Raw genomic sequence first — 13,744 nt, forward strand, 5'->3', positions numbered from 1 at the left:
CGATGCTTATCTTCAGTCTGGCCCCTCCGTCGCTTTTTGATGCAGTGATGCTGCAAAAAGATAAAACGCAGGCTCTTTCCTCGACGATGTGATTTCAGTTTGAGCTTGGGGGAAGCTGTCTGGAAGCAGGTGATGGAGGGATTGCAGTGGAGTAGCAGTAAACGGCATCTTCTGGAAGTCTAAGTAATGATACTCTTGCTTTGCATGTAGGTAACCTCTCATCTGCATGCCCTGGAGAACAGCAGAGGTGCTCTACAGATGGCTTAGAGCCGTCAAGGGGAGGGAAAGGCAACCTTAGAGCGGAGGAAAGATGTTAATAAAATTTAAATGTAATTCTTCCCATTTCTCAGTTCCTAAATGTGAAAAATATTAGCTTGGTGGAGACTGAAAACAGATGGTGAGCAGTTGGAGCAGATAAGCATGTTATTCAAAATAAACATTCGCCAAAGCTGGGGAGGTGGCGAACCATATTTCATTTCACCCTATTTACATTATCAGGTCAGGTTCCACTGATGCTGCCTCTCGTTTGCATTCAGACTATCAACAGGGAGCCCTGCGACGCAAGCCAACTGCAGCGTGTCCTTTTCATCATCGACGCGTTTGGGCTGGAATGGATGGGTTTGGGCCATTTCCCTGGCTTTTTCTCCAGAACGATATATCAAGCTAGTTATCTTAAAGCAGCTCTCCTAGGCTGTAGGCAGGGTCCTGCCAGCCACCGGAGAGGGCACCGAGGCATGTCCTTCTTTTGTTTCCCTTTTTGAAATGGTCTCTTGATCCATTTAGACAAGCTTTCCAGTGCTTTATCTTAAACCAGAGACTCTTACCCACGTAAACAGCACGGAAACAAGCCTCTGATCCAAAGGGCTGTTTCTAGGAAGGGTTCCTCTTGCTGACTTGTAGGTGATTTATAATTCGTGCCTCTAGTTTGAGTGGTCATCCGAGGTGGTAGGGCCAGCGGAATGAGAGGTGCATCTGGAGTGTGGCTTATCTCCCTTGCAGCGCTTTGGGATGGGTGGAATTGCCTTTGGGAGTGTCCGTTTGTTGGCTCCAGAACGAGCTTGGAGCTGGCTCCTGGGTCACCAAAGAGTTTCTCCTGACAGACTTAACCTTGGCTGCTGCTACTGGGATGATTCTCCGGTCCTTTCCTCTCAAGAGGCAGGTATGAATTTTGGGCTCTTGACTTTTTGAGGTGAGGAGTGGCTTTTTGGATTAGGAGTGGCTTTTTAGGTTATGAGCATGTTCTGCCTGTTCTTGATGAAAGTCAAAAGCATCTGCTCTGATTAGACCTCTTCTTTCCGTGTGAAACCGCTACGTGCTTTCACTTCTGAGACTCTGAACCACTGGGCAAACCCTTGTACACAGCCTTTTGTTCAAAAGACATCAACTAAAACCAAGACTTTGTTAATTTTCAGACTTTCAATCTAGCCGCTTAGTGGTCAAAGCCTTGTTGACAAGGTCTGATTTTGAGTCTGCTCTCTCTGTGCTGCAGAAGGGACAAGCAAACCCTTACCTGCACGTACCTGCCGGTTATGCGGTGCTGTCTCATATTTAATGTGCTTTTCTCTTATTTCTTCCAACACGTTTCATGTTTTGACTTCTGCAGAAAGCTGGGGCGCTTGAGTCTGGCAAACAGGTTTGTGGGAAGCGGTTCAGACTCTCTGGAGCTTATTCATGAATGGGATTGACGAAATCATTCCCAGGTCAGGCAGGTTCCTCCTTCCAATCCAAGGGGGATCCCACAACTGCATCAAGAATGGCTTGAAGATATCGATGTTCATGCTGTATGCGCCCTCCAAACACCCGGCCACAGACTTTAAATTCGTGAGGAAGGAGGAAAGACTTCACTGCCTTGAGCTGATACAGGGTTTGAGAGCCTGTACGTCCTCCATGTGCTCACTCACAGAGGTTGCTGGATGGTGTTAAATAGTGCCCATGCAAATGGTGTAAATTCATATAAAGCATCCATGTTTTCTGCACCGTAGCAGTGACTCTTTCTTTCTTCCCATGCTCTCGGCAAGCTGACGCTCCACCATTGCAGCTAGATCAGGGCTTTCTCTTGAGCATCCTTCTGCAGAGCGGAGCATTGCCAGCCTCGGGCACTCCATCACTGCCCGTCACCTCTTTGAAATGCAACCGTGCGTGTGGGAGATGCAACCCAGGAGTCATGGCCCTGGAAAGGATGTGAGACAGGTTCACAATCCGCTTTTTGTTAATAAACGTAAACCTCCCATCCTGATATTGTTCTGCCATCTGTCAGAACTATATGTTGAACTCTGGGAAGCGGACAGGGAGGAGACCATTCGTGTCTGTCTGCATCCAGAGTTATTCGTGGCTTCTTCTCCGGTTCCTTATCTTGCTTTTGGGGGAAAGTAACATCCAGTTTTCCTCATGCAGTGTTTTTACTTCTTTTTCATTGCTTAGTTTATTCTCTAATTGCCAAAGGCATTTAAGGATTCATTTAAATTCCAGTATACTTGAGATACTCCCTAACTTGTCCCGATTTTTTTTTCTTTTGTCTTTTCCCTTTTCTCAAACCCACAGGCATGAAAAGATTAATAAAGTGGCTTCTTTATAGAGTTTATAAAGCGAGGAAATGCTAGCCGTTCTTCAGAGGTTACCTATCACAGCAACACTCTCTTTGTACTAAACACCATAGGCAGAAGACTTCTTTAAAGAAAATAAATGTGATGAAATCTTATTTATTGAGTGGGCATTGAAACTGCCCCCTCTAAAATGTTGCTGCTGTGTTGGAGAGCTGGAGCCTCGGTGCCCTGGGAGCACAGGAGTGGGACTTCTCCGAGGACCATTTGAGACCCCAGGTTTTCTCCTGCCGTGCTCTCCTCTTCTCTCACTTAGCTCTTCCTCCCCTCCAGAAAAGAAAATCATCAGCTGCACTTAATCTTAACATATGCTCCTTCTTAATTTGTTACGCCAGGATGAGAACTGGAGCAGCAAAGGAAATACGGTGCGTACCGACAGTCAGCGCGGGGACTCAGATAAACCCGGGGCCTTTCGGCGAGTCACTGAAGAGCAGAGGGATGAAGGGTTTCAGGTGTATTCAAAGCTCTGGGGCTTTCTAGTCTCTTGCACACCTGGGCTCCATAAATGGGACACGCAAATATATAGGGCACGCAGCATCAACTGCTATATGCCTACAGCTGTCCTCGCCCAGACAGCAGCTTTGCAGCATCTGAAATCTGTAGCTCCCATCGCTGTGAAATCTGCTCTTCAGGCTTCATCGGCTCTTGGAGAAGATGAGATTCTTGCATCGAGCCAAAACTAAAACAGCATCTCCGTGATCGGGTTTCATTTTACTCTGAGTGAATTGTCTGCCCATGTGAAGCTCCAGTGCGTTCAAGGCCGGGAAGGCAGCTCTCCCAGCCGGCCGGGTGGCCACCTCGCTGCCGCCTCTTTCCCTGCTTAACCTTTGCAGCGCCTGGGTGCAAAGTTTTGACGTTTGGCACCTTGACGGCAGAATTGTTATGCCATCAACACATTCAGTCTGTGTCCTGCAGGCACCACGTGAAAAGTAACAACATTTGTAAATGATTCCAAGTCCAGGTAGGATTTGGAAGGAGGTGTTTTTGAAGGAAAGCAACCCAATGTTTCCAGTTCAGGCAGATGTCCTGCTCTGACACTTGGAGTATTCAGTCATTGACAAGAACTGTTCCTCTTAGAGCATCATCCAATAACCTATTAGAGCATTTGACGCTCTAGCGTGATTTCAGATGACTGATACAGTGGAGTGACTTGCAGGCGTTTTGAGGAGCATCTCGGCTTCCTCTCTGTGCATCTGGATGCAGCGCTGAGATGTTGCCCTTGGTGAGCCAGTAAATATTTCTAAACAGTGAAAAGCAGAAGAAAGACTGGGAAGGCGGCATTTCTCCAGAGACCATCTCACTGGCTTGTTTTTACCCCGGGTCAACTCAAGACTGACTCAAGTCCTCATTCACAGTCTGGTTTGCTCACATGATTCTCATTAAACGGACGTGTTTAGGCTAAAAATTAGGAGGTTTAGAAAGACGGGTTTTTGTCTGCATTTATAGATGCCCCAGGTCATTAGCAGGAAGCTTTTAAATTTAACAGTCCTCTTTGCTTCTTGTCTGTAGGAGCGAGATGGAAAAGAAGGTGTTGGCTTCTCGTGGGCTTTGGTTTTGGTGTCTTGTGCAGTAGCCCAGCGGTAGCTGGCTTTATTTTGGGGTTACGAATTCAATGTGACTTTTTTTTCCTCCCCTCGTAAACTAACTGACTCTATTCTGCTTTCTTAATGTGCCCTAGGGGGAAAGAGGGGAAACCTTAAGGATTGGTTTCGCGCTCTGTTTCTCTCCAGGGCATGGCAATATCAGGTTGGCCATATACGCCCGGGGAAGAGGGTATCGTAGGAAGGGGGTGAAGAAGCTGGAAGGTGGCAGGGGGTGGCAATGTGTTGGTATTGGGGGGGGTGCAGTAGGAAAGAGCTAGCAGCAGCTGAGCAGGCATGGAGATGGGCAGAGAGCTTGCAGAGAAGAGCATGACCCACATCCCACGTCTCTGTCCCCAGGCAATGTGCAGACAGGTCGTGATTCTCGTGTATGAGCTCACGGTTTTGCAATTATTCCCGTATTCTGAGCAAAGAGGTTTCTGTCCCCTGACAGCCATCGGGCAGCTGGCACCGAGCGGTGGGTAGGTACAATTAGTGCTGTTCTGATTGAAAAATTTGGGTTGTTTAGCAACATTGCCCTTCCCTGCCTGCGTGAGTGAACTCAGACTTTTTGTGATAGAAGCGCCCCCACCTTCTTGCATAAACCCTGCTTTTTGACTATTTTGCTGTATTTATTTTGATGGGGAGGAACGGCAGGGGTTTGTCTCCTCCAGCTCTTGCCAATAAACTCACCTGCTGGAATAGGTACCGGCGTGCAAGAGTGATGTCCTGTTCCTACACCAATGTATTGGCATTCATCTGAACGTCGTATTCACGCGTGGATATGACAGGGAGAGTCGGCATATCAGTGTGAAATCATAGGAAAGTTGGATCAAATGTATGTGAATAGTAATTCACAATATTATATTAATATGTTTATTATATGTTAAAATTCGTAGTGCGTTTTGGTGTGTCTTTACTTTGTTCGTGAAAGGAAAGCCGAGAATTTTTTTTTCTTTTTTGAAAACAGATATAAATAAATAAAGACACAAACTTTCTGCCGTGGAAATATCGTAGACACCGGTTTTATAGTGATTCCAGCCTCAGTTATTCCAGCTGCACCGAAATGGCAGGAAAATACGGGGTTTCAGCATGTATTCATCTCTGCTCCCTCTTGCGCAGATCATCCTGCAAACAGCAAAAAAAGAATGCGAGGAATAACGAACTTCATTTGTTACCTTGCTGGCGTTAACGATGACTTGCCATAAGGACAATAAAGGAGCCAGCTCGTGCCTGGCACGGGGCGGCAGAGCAGGTGCTGGGGGCTCACAGAGCAGATTCCGGGCCAGCGGCACGAAGGCCTTGGGTGCCAGTTTGCCTCTTCTCTGCGCTCGAAAGCAGCATCTTTGTTGTCAGGAGTTGCGAAGTAGCAGGTTTTGTGGTTGTATTTCAGTGCGAAATTTTGCCATCTATTTGGTGCTTCCCTGCCTTACGGGAATACAGTGTTTAATTGCTTTGCCAGGCCTTGAAAGGTGATTTTCTTACAGCTGACAGACACTTGTAAAAACTGTGGATTACAAATTAGGTTGTTATCTAATTTGATTGGATTACAGCATGTGCTTTAATACCTTTCTTCTGTGGCTTAACGAGGCATCAGGACTGATCCCTCTGGATTGATTAGGGGTCTGTGTTGGGACCAGTAGTGACATGGACAGTGGGATCGAGTGCGCCCTCAGCAAGTTTGTATATGACACCAAGCTGCACGGTGCGGTCGACGTGCTGGAGGGATGGGATGCCATCCAGCGGAACCTGGACAGCTTGAGAGTTGGGCCCGTGCCAACCTCAAGAAGTTCTACCAGGCCAAGTGCAAGGTCCTGCACATGGGTCAGGGCAAGCCCTGGTATCGATACAGGCTGGGGGATGAAGTGATGGAGAGCAGCCCCGCTGAGAAGGGTGTGGGGGTGTTGGTTGATGAGAAGCTCAACATGACCCGTCAATGTGCACTGGCAGCCCAAAAAGCCCCCAGCATCCAGGGCTGCATCCCCAGCAGTGTGGCCGGCTGTGGGGGGGGGGGCGGATTCTGCCCCTCTGCTCCGCTCTGTGAGACCCCCCTGCAGTGCTGCCTCCAGCTCTGGGGCCACCAACAGCAGAAGGACATGGACCTGTTGGAGAGGAGGCCCTGGAGATGCTGGGAGGGCTGGAGCCCCTCTGCTGTGAGGACAGGCTGGGAGAGCTGGGGGGGTTCAGCCTGGAGAAGAGAAGGCTCCGGGGAGACCTTAGAGCCCCTTCCAGTCCCTCAAGGGGCTCCAGGGAAGGTTGGGAGGGACTCTGGATCCGGGGAGTGGAGCCATAGGATGAGGGGAAATGGTTTATACTGAAAGAGAGGAGATTTAGACTAGAAACAAGGAAGAAATTCTTTGCTGTGAGGGTGGTGAGCCCCTGGCCCAGGTTGCCCAGAGAAGCTGTGGCTGCCCCATCCCTGGAGGGGTTCAAGGCCAGGTTGGACGGGGCTTGGAGCAACCTGGTCTAGTGGGAGGTGTCCCCACTTATCGCAGCGGGGATGGACTAGATGGCCTTTAAAGGTCCCTTCCAACCCAAACCATTCTATGATTCTATGATCCTGGGTGACACAGAACCCCTGCACACGTGTCATTTTTCAGCCGTGCCCCCTTCAGCTGCCTCGCTGAGTGGCCATGCTCGCTTGTGTGCAAGCCGGATGCTGGAGCCACTGGCATGGAGCACCCCTGGCGTGGTGGTGGTGGTTCCCATGGGAGCTGCACTTCTGGAGATGCTTAGGCTTTATCTGCTGAGCTGTCTGGTTTTAAAAAACCAAAAAAAAACCCCAAAAAAACCCTAGAAAAAAATCCTCCCAAGCCCCCAAGGCTTGCATAAACACATATTTCCTCCTTTTCCCTCAAGGATGCCTTTTTAGGCTGATTTCAGCCAAACTGGAGCCAGGAGCATGGCTGCAATGTTCGGCTGAGCTGGGACATCCGACTAGACGGTGGTCCTCATGTGGGACCCTCAGACGCTGAAACAGAAGCTGCGGTGTGAGCTGGCGCTGTATTAGACACTAGAGGCTCCAGGCAGGAGAGAGGGTGTGAATAGCTGATGTCGGCCCATTTTTACAGCTCCGTGGTGATTTCGGCTGCTTGCTGCACACGGGGCTGGCACCCACCTACAAACCGGGGTGCCTGTTGCATGGCTCCGAGCCAGCAGTTCCTCCAGAGAAGCCGTCTCAGGGTCCGGCAGCATGAACATGGGGTGCGTGCCAGGGTGCGTGTGTGCACAAGGCTGCGTTGGGCAGCGAGGACGGCCCCGGTGCAAGAGGAGGTGCAGGAACATCTAATTTGTGAGGGTTTTTTTAAAAAGCAAACCTGTAAAACTGATCAGAGAGCTGTTTGCCAAAGTGGCCACTTTGGAGTGTGTTTTTGTTGGCTGGGGGTGAAATCGTGGCACCCCTCCCCAGGGTCACCCCGTGCACGCTGGCGAGGTGCGTGTGGGCACATCTGGGGAGTGCCGAGGGGATCTTAGGCAGAGGGGGGAAAGCAAAGCAAACAGGCAGAAATACTTTGAGGAAGCATCTTCAGGCACGAGGGGTGGGAAGATGCGGTGGAAAGACTGGGGTGGTGAAGACGGGCATCTTGAGCCTGCCCGGCAGCATCTCGGGACACCTGCTGCACCCTGGGTGTCTGCCACCTCTTATCTTGACCCTTGTAATTTTGTGTTCTGGGCAGGGAAATGCTTGTCCATGACTGTCACTAAGCTTTACCACCTTCTCTTCGTACAGTTGCTGGTGAGAAGAGGGTGCCAGTGATGCCTGGATCGCCCGTGGAAGTGAAGATCCAGTCCAGGTCCTCTCCTCCCAACATGCCGCCGCTGCCCCCCGTGAATCCCGGCGGCCCCCGCCCGGTGTCCTTCACCCCGACTGCACGTAAGACCCCTGTAACGCTGCTTTTCCCTGCAACCAGCTTGAGACAGAAGGGAAGGCTCTGCTTGTAGAAGTCACTGGGGGTGTCTCAGCCGTCGGCACGGCTGTCGGGGAGGGGAGACGGCTACATGCGGTTCTGCTACATATGCAGGGTGTATGACGGGGTCTGTAATCCCCATCCCACCCCCCTGCCTGCTCCTACCTCGCTCCCGGTGCTGCCTTGAGTCCCTCTCCCTGCAGGTGCAGCCTTGATTTCCACCATAAACTCCTTAAGAAATTGCAGTCCTTTATCAGGTCGGCTTCAAACAAGCCAAGAGCTTTTCACTGTAGCTTTTGGAGGAGTTAATTCCCGCTCTACTGTATCTCACTTTGCAGGCAGAGTTTCTGCAGCTGAGATTAGAAAGTTTTTTCCTTTTTTATTTTTTTTTTTTTTTAATTTCCCAGCCTCAGAAATTCCTTGCTGTCCATCCAGCTTCTCTTTTCTCCATCTTCACTTTATAATCTTTGCTATGAAGCCGCAGTAGATCCCGGCCCTGCCCGGCTCTAGCACGGCCTTGCACCCACTGCTTCTGGCAAGGTGTTGCTCAGAGGTGACTCCACGGACGGGATGGACGTACAGTCTTTTCTTATAGCCTGGAAAGACTCTTTTTTTTTTCTCCCTTAGCCAACATTTCAGCCATGTAATATCTTTTAAAAAGCGTTATTCCGGAGCAATGCTGCTTTACTTTGTTGGGCACGGAGTTATCTGGCCCTGCACGTGGCAAGTATGTATTTTCCAGGCTCTCCTCACACCTTTCCCCCCGTGTTGAGCGTCTCCCTGGCTGGTTCTGCATTGCTTTGCCGTGCACTACAGTGTCTGGGATATCTCAGAGTTTCACGCTGGCAGTGGATTTCGGAGATTTACAATCCAGCCTCTTTCAGGACACACAGTGATGTATTGCGTGATGCTGGCAATAGCACTAATCGCCGGGTTATCCCGCCAGACACGTTGTCCCCATCTTAATGCGCTGAGGGGTTTTTAATGGCTCTCCTTTTGCTCAGGCAGAAAAAGACCATTAGCAAAGTGACAGAAATTAATTTTTCCAATGAGGTTGCTTGGCACGCTGCTAAGGGCCAAGGAGCCTGAATCTGCTGATTGCAAATGGCTTAATTGTCTCTTTCCAAGAGAGAGATGAGAGATGCAACCTGCAGTGAAGTTCATTCTTGCTTTTTAACTTCTCGGTGGTGCCAAAAGGCCTTGGTCAGAGTCAGCGGGTGTGTGCCCTGCCTTGTAAAAGCCCATGGCTTGGGCAGGCGAGGAGGAGCGTGCTGGAGGAAGGCCGTGCCTGCCTGCGGATCGCTAACAAAAGGGTTGGAGAAACAGCGAAAGCCTTTGACTATTGAGGACCTAAGGCAGAATTTAACAGAGAAGCCCTAGATGGTGACTTTTATCTTCCCAGGAATTTTCATCCTCCTCTCCCAAAGCGGTAATCCCACCGATCTCCGTACTCCACTTCACTTGCTTCATCACTGTCTTCTCACCTGGAAATCGTGGTACCAGCCCGGCGCTGTGGCCTGTGGCAGAGCAGATCCTGGCGATGCGCAGGATCAGATAACTGCCAGCCGCCCTGCGGTAACGCCGTTTGCAGGAGGGTCAGGCAGGGTGAGAGCGGTTATGGGGGCTGCGTCTAACGGCAGCCCTGAGCCAGCCCAGCTCGCTCCGCTTCCCTGGCATCGCCCCAGCCCACCAACGTCCGCGCCGCTCCCATCCTTGGCAGCCTCTCCCAAGGGTCCCCCGCAGCCCCCAGGTGGGTCACACAGCCCCTGCTTCTCCCCAGGTATAAATAGAGCCCATTGCTCTCCCTGGTCTTTCATTTGAAAGAATAAGAGGAAGCAAAATAGAGAAGGGGGTAAAGCGCCTCGGTCGCAGCCGCCGGAGAGCGCAGAGCTGCGCAGGCCTCTGCTGTTTGAGAGGAGCTTCTCTGGGCAGCTTTCCCCCCTATTTATAACACTTGTATTGTGAAATAAGTGCTCGTTATGAGTAATTGCCAGAAGCCTTGCCTTTCGCATAGCTCTGCGTTTGCTGGTAGCTAACCCTGCAAGTACCTGCAGAACGTCTCTGCTCCTTTGCTGCCTTGGGGGAGCCGGTGCGGGCAGGAGTTTTTCAGGTTGCATTGCTCCATAACAAAAGGCATGAGCTTGCTTTGCCTTTGCACCTCCATCCTCTCAATCCTGGCCTTTGCCTTCGTTTCATCATTTGTCTACGAAAGGACACATCTTTGTTATGCCCCAGAAGAGCCTGTCACCCCCTGGTTAGCAGGAACCACCTTTGATGGTCTCTTTGGCCTTATCTTTCCCTTGCATCTTAACCGACTCTGGTTAATCTTCTCGGTTTCCCTCCTGTGCTCACCACGGCAAGTCCAGGTGCGTGGAGCCTTTCCAGCCTCCGACCCCGGCGTGCCCCAGAGCCGTTTAACTGTTCAAGTACCTCCTGCCTTCTCCGAAAAACCCTCACTGGGGTTGTGAGGACTTGGTGTAATCCTCACGAAGCTGCAGTGGAAATTTCGGCATCTTTTTTTCCAAGTTGCTGCGCCGTCACGGCACACACCTTGCCCTGCCCCATGTGCGAGCGGCAGCTCCGCTGGGTGGCTTCAGTGCTTCTCCTCTGAATGCCACCGTTTGAAATGCGTTTTAGAGCTTGTGGTCTTCTCTTCAGCCCTTATATCCATGAGGGATTCAGGGCCGGGCTTTTAAGGATAGCCCAGTGGAGCAGCTAAAACTGTATTTACAATGATGTACTTTTCACCTCTAAAATTCTGGGTTTGTACTGAGTTGGGGCCCCCAGCGCACAGCTGCTCTTCAGACAGGGCTTTAGATTGCACAATGGTGGTGCGGGGATGTCAACAATTTATTTTAATCCCTTGCCGAGTTCCCGAACTTCCAACCCTTCGTTTTGTTTTGACGTGCTCGCCGCTTACAGGAGGCAAAGTTGCAGATGGGACCAGGTTGGAAAAAACAACTGCGTTTGCGAAATTCGCTGTAAATCCCCGGGGAGGTAGGCGGGTGGGCGCTGCGGGGCAGGATTCTGCCGGCTCTCCTCGGGGTGAGGAGAAGGCACCTGAGCCGCAGTATCTGTTAATGGGACCTCGGCTGTAACGAGCACTGATGACTTACTGTAAATGACGGGGCTGGGAAGGATACTCGGATCATCTGGTGTCATTTTCTGCCTGACGCAGACCAGAAAACGCTGCTCGGTAATTCTTGCCGAGGGCTGTAAACTTTGAGCTAAAGCACATTTAATGCCTCGGGCTGAGCATACGGCACAGCTCAGTCTGCCGCGGCACTGGCTTTCTGCAGCCTGACCCCGCGTCCTCCCGGGCTGCCTCGAGTGCGAATGGAGGTGTCCCTTCTCCGTTGAGTCCGCATTCTGTCCCTCTTTGATGGCCCTGGAAATGAAGCTTGCTGAGTGGAGGAGAGAAATGTCAGGGAATTCACTGGCTGTGGTGTAAATCACATCTGAGCGATCCCGTAAGGGACGCCTTGGCTGGGCAAGTGGTTCCCCTGCGCTGGGGGCTGCGGAGCATCCCGACAGTGCAAGGGGAGGGCGAGGAGAAGGCACACGTGTTGCCCTGACCAGCTCCATCTCTGGGTGCCCTCCAGCACTGCCTGCGGGCTCTGCTCTGCCCCGTTTCTGGCTCTTGCCCTGTTTTCTAGAGACAATTAAGCACCAGCTCCCGGCTCTTGGGTGGAAGATGGATCCTCTTAACCACCAGACTGCAGAGACATGCCCATCCGAGGCTCAATAACGGTTCTGTCTCCTGTTTGCAGTGCCCAACGGAATAAACCATTCCCCCCCGACGCTGAATGGGGCACCATCCCCACCCCAGCGCTTCAGCAACGGTCCTTCCTCCTCCTCCTCCTCCTCACTGACGAACCAGCAGCTCCCGGCCACGTGCGGCGCCCGGCAGCTCAGCAAGCTGAAGCGTTTCCTCACTACCCTCCAGCAGTTCGGCAACGACATCTCACCGGAGATCGGGGAGAAGGTCCGGACCCTTGTCCTGGCGTTGGTGGTAAGCCCTGCACACCGGCCCCACTTTGCTTTTGCCAGACCATTTTGGCGATGGGATGCTGGCAGCCGGCCCGTGCCCGTGTTACACAATATTTTCTGTTTACGTCTTCATAAGCAGAGCTGTTGACTGAGCAAGACTCTGTAATGTTTAATGTTTTCTGCTAAAGTTGCTGACTTTTTTTTTTTTTTTTTATGTCTTCAAAAAGCTTTGGCATGAGCTTGGGTGCAGATGAACTTAAGAAAACCTGGAAAGATTTAGACTAAGCTTTTTTATACAGCCCTGGTGCCATGGGCTCGCTGGAAGCCATGGGCAATGCTGCGTTTCTCCATTTCCCCTCGTAAATGAAACTTTTCACACGATTCAGGGGAGCCTGTAGTTTGGTACTAGAGAGGTGTTTTCTTGCTTGTGCAGATTTGTGATTACCTGGCCCTGACCGTGGATCAGTTTACAAAAAAATGCCAGTTCCAGCCACCGCTTCGTTAGCGCTGCACTGACTTCAGTGTGTGCGAACTCCGCGCTGCTTCCCTCGGCGGGGCGGCTGGGTGTAATGGAAAAAGCAGAGGTGCCGGTCAGGAGCTGGGTCTGGGAAGCTGTTGGTGCTTCTCTGCTCTCAAGTTGCTTCTGAGCAACCTCATGTCGTGGAAGATGTCCCTGCTCGTGGCAGGGGGTTGGACTAGATGGCCTTTGAAGGTCCCTTCCAACCCAAACTATTCTGTGATTCTAAGCGTGTAGGGAATATCGTGGCGCTTCAAAGATTTCATTTATTATACGCGGTGGTGAACATGGCGTGTATTTAAAGGGCTTTTTTCCTCTTTGTGGGCTGCTATTGCATGTCTTATCCAAGCCCACTAACACAGCACGGGTGACACCAAGGTCTGCAGAAGATGGGAAGGCTGTTGCGAGATAGGAGGTCTGGGCTTCTGGTGTGCTGCCGCTTTGCTGATCGCATATTTGCCCGCATTGCCAAAGGCATTGATTCTTTGTTTGCGACAATCTGAAGGTGAAGCTACAGGAAGAGGCTTGGTAAATAACTTGTACGCGTCCTCTGCCCTTCTTCTACACTCCCACCCTTGGGTTTGCAAGAGCTGGGCTTGGAGGTGGTGCCTGCATTAACGGTGCCTCTGCGCCCTCATGCCCTTCTGCAGCTACCGAGAGCTGAAAACACCCTTCAAAAAACAAGCGAACAGGTCCTGCGAAGGAATTGTGACTACTGTTTGCAGGTATACAAACTGACTGGTAGAAATACTGCGCAAGCCCCACGCCCTGGATGGAAACCCTGGAGCACGGGCACCACGCCGCCGGCCCGGCTGCGCTCCGCTGCGGCACCCAGCGCTGCTCCTGAGCTAGCTTCTGCTTTTTGGCAGGTTTCTTCTGAGGCTCAGCCCGCAGCAGAGGTAGCTGGCCTGCAGGCAGCCTGCAGTATTTCTGCGTCCAAGGTTGGCGTGGGCAGAGCAAACAGGGGTCTGTCCACGGCCTCGGGGGCTGGAACACCTGAACCAAAATGCTGCTGCTGAAGAAGGAAGGTGTATATATATTTCAGTGGATGTAGGGCATCCTTTTGGATATCGTTTTCCTTTTGGAAGTGAAAGGATAAGCTGTCTAGGTTCCTCTGGCTGTTGTTCTCACTATTGATTGCGGTAATTG

The 13,744-nt window shown here is 51.3% G+C and overlaps 1 protein-coding gene across 4 annotated transcripts in view; it reads left to right on the plus strand.

The window, feature by feature from the left end:
- Nucleotides 1-13,744, plus strand: part of CBFA2T2 (CBFA2/RUNX1 partner transcriptional co-repressor 2) — a 66,515-nt gene that overhangs the window by 40,918 nt on the left and 11,853 nt on the right. For all 4 annotated transcript variants that reach the window (XM_054218666.1, XM_054218667.1, XM_054218669.1 and 1 more), the window contains exons 2-3: nt 7,911-8,054; nt 11,859-12,100. In XM_054218666.1, the coding sequence (XP_054074641.1) occupies nt 7,911-8,054; nt 11,859-12,100 (386 nt within the window). The remainder of the gene's footprint in view (nt 1-7,910; nt 8,055-11,858; nt 12,101-13,744) is intronic.

This window comes from Rissa tridactyla, chromosome 12 (genome assembly GCF_028500815.1).
Source record: "Rissa tridactyla isolate bRisTri1 chromosome 12, bRisTri1.patW.cur.20221130, whole genome shotgun sequence".
NCBI lineage: Eukaryota > Metazoa > Chordata > Aves > Charadriiformes > Laridae > Rissa > Rissa tridactyla.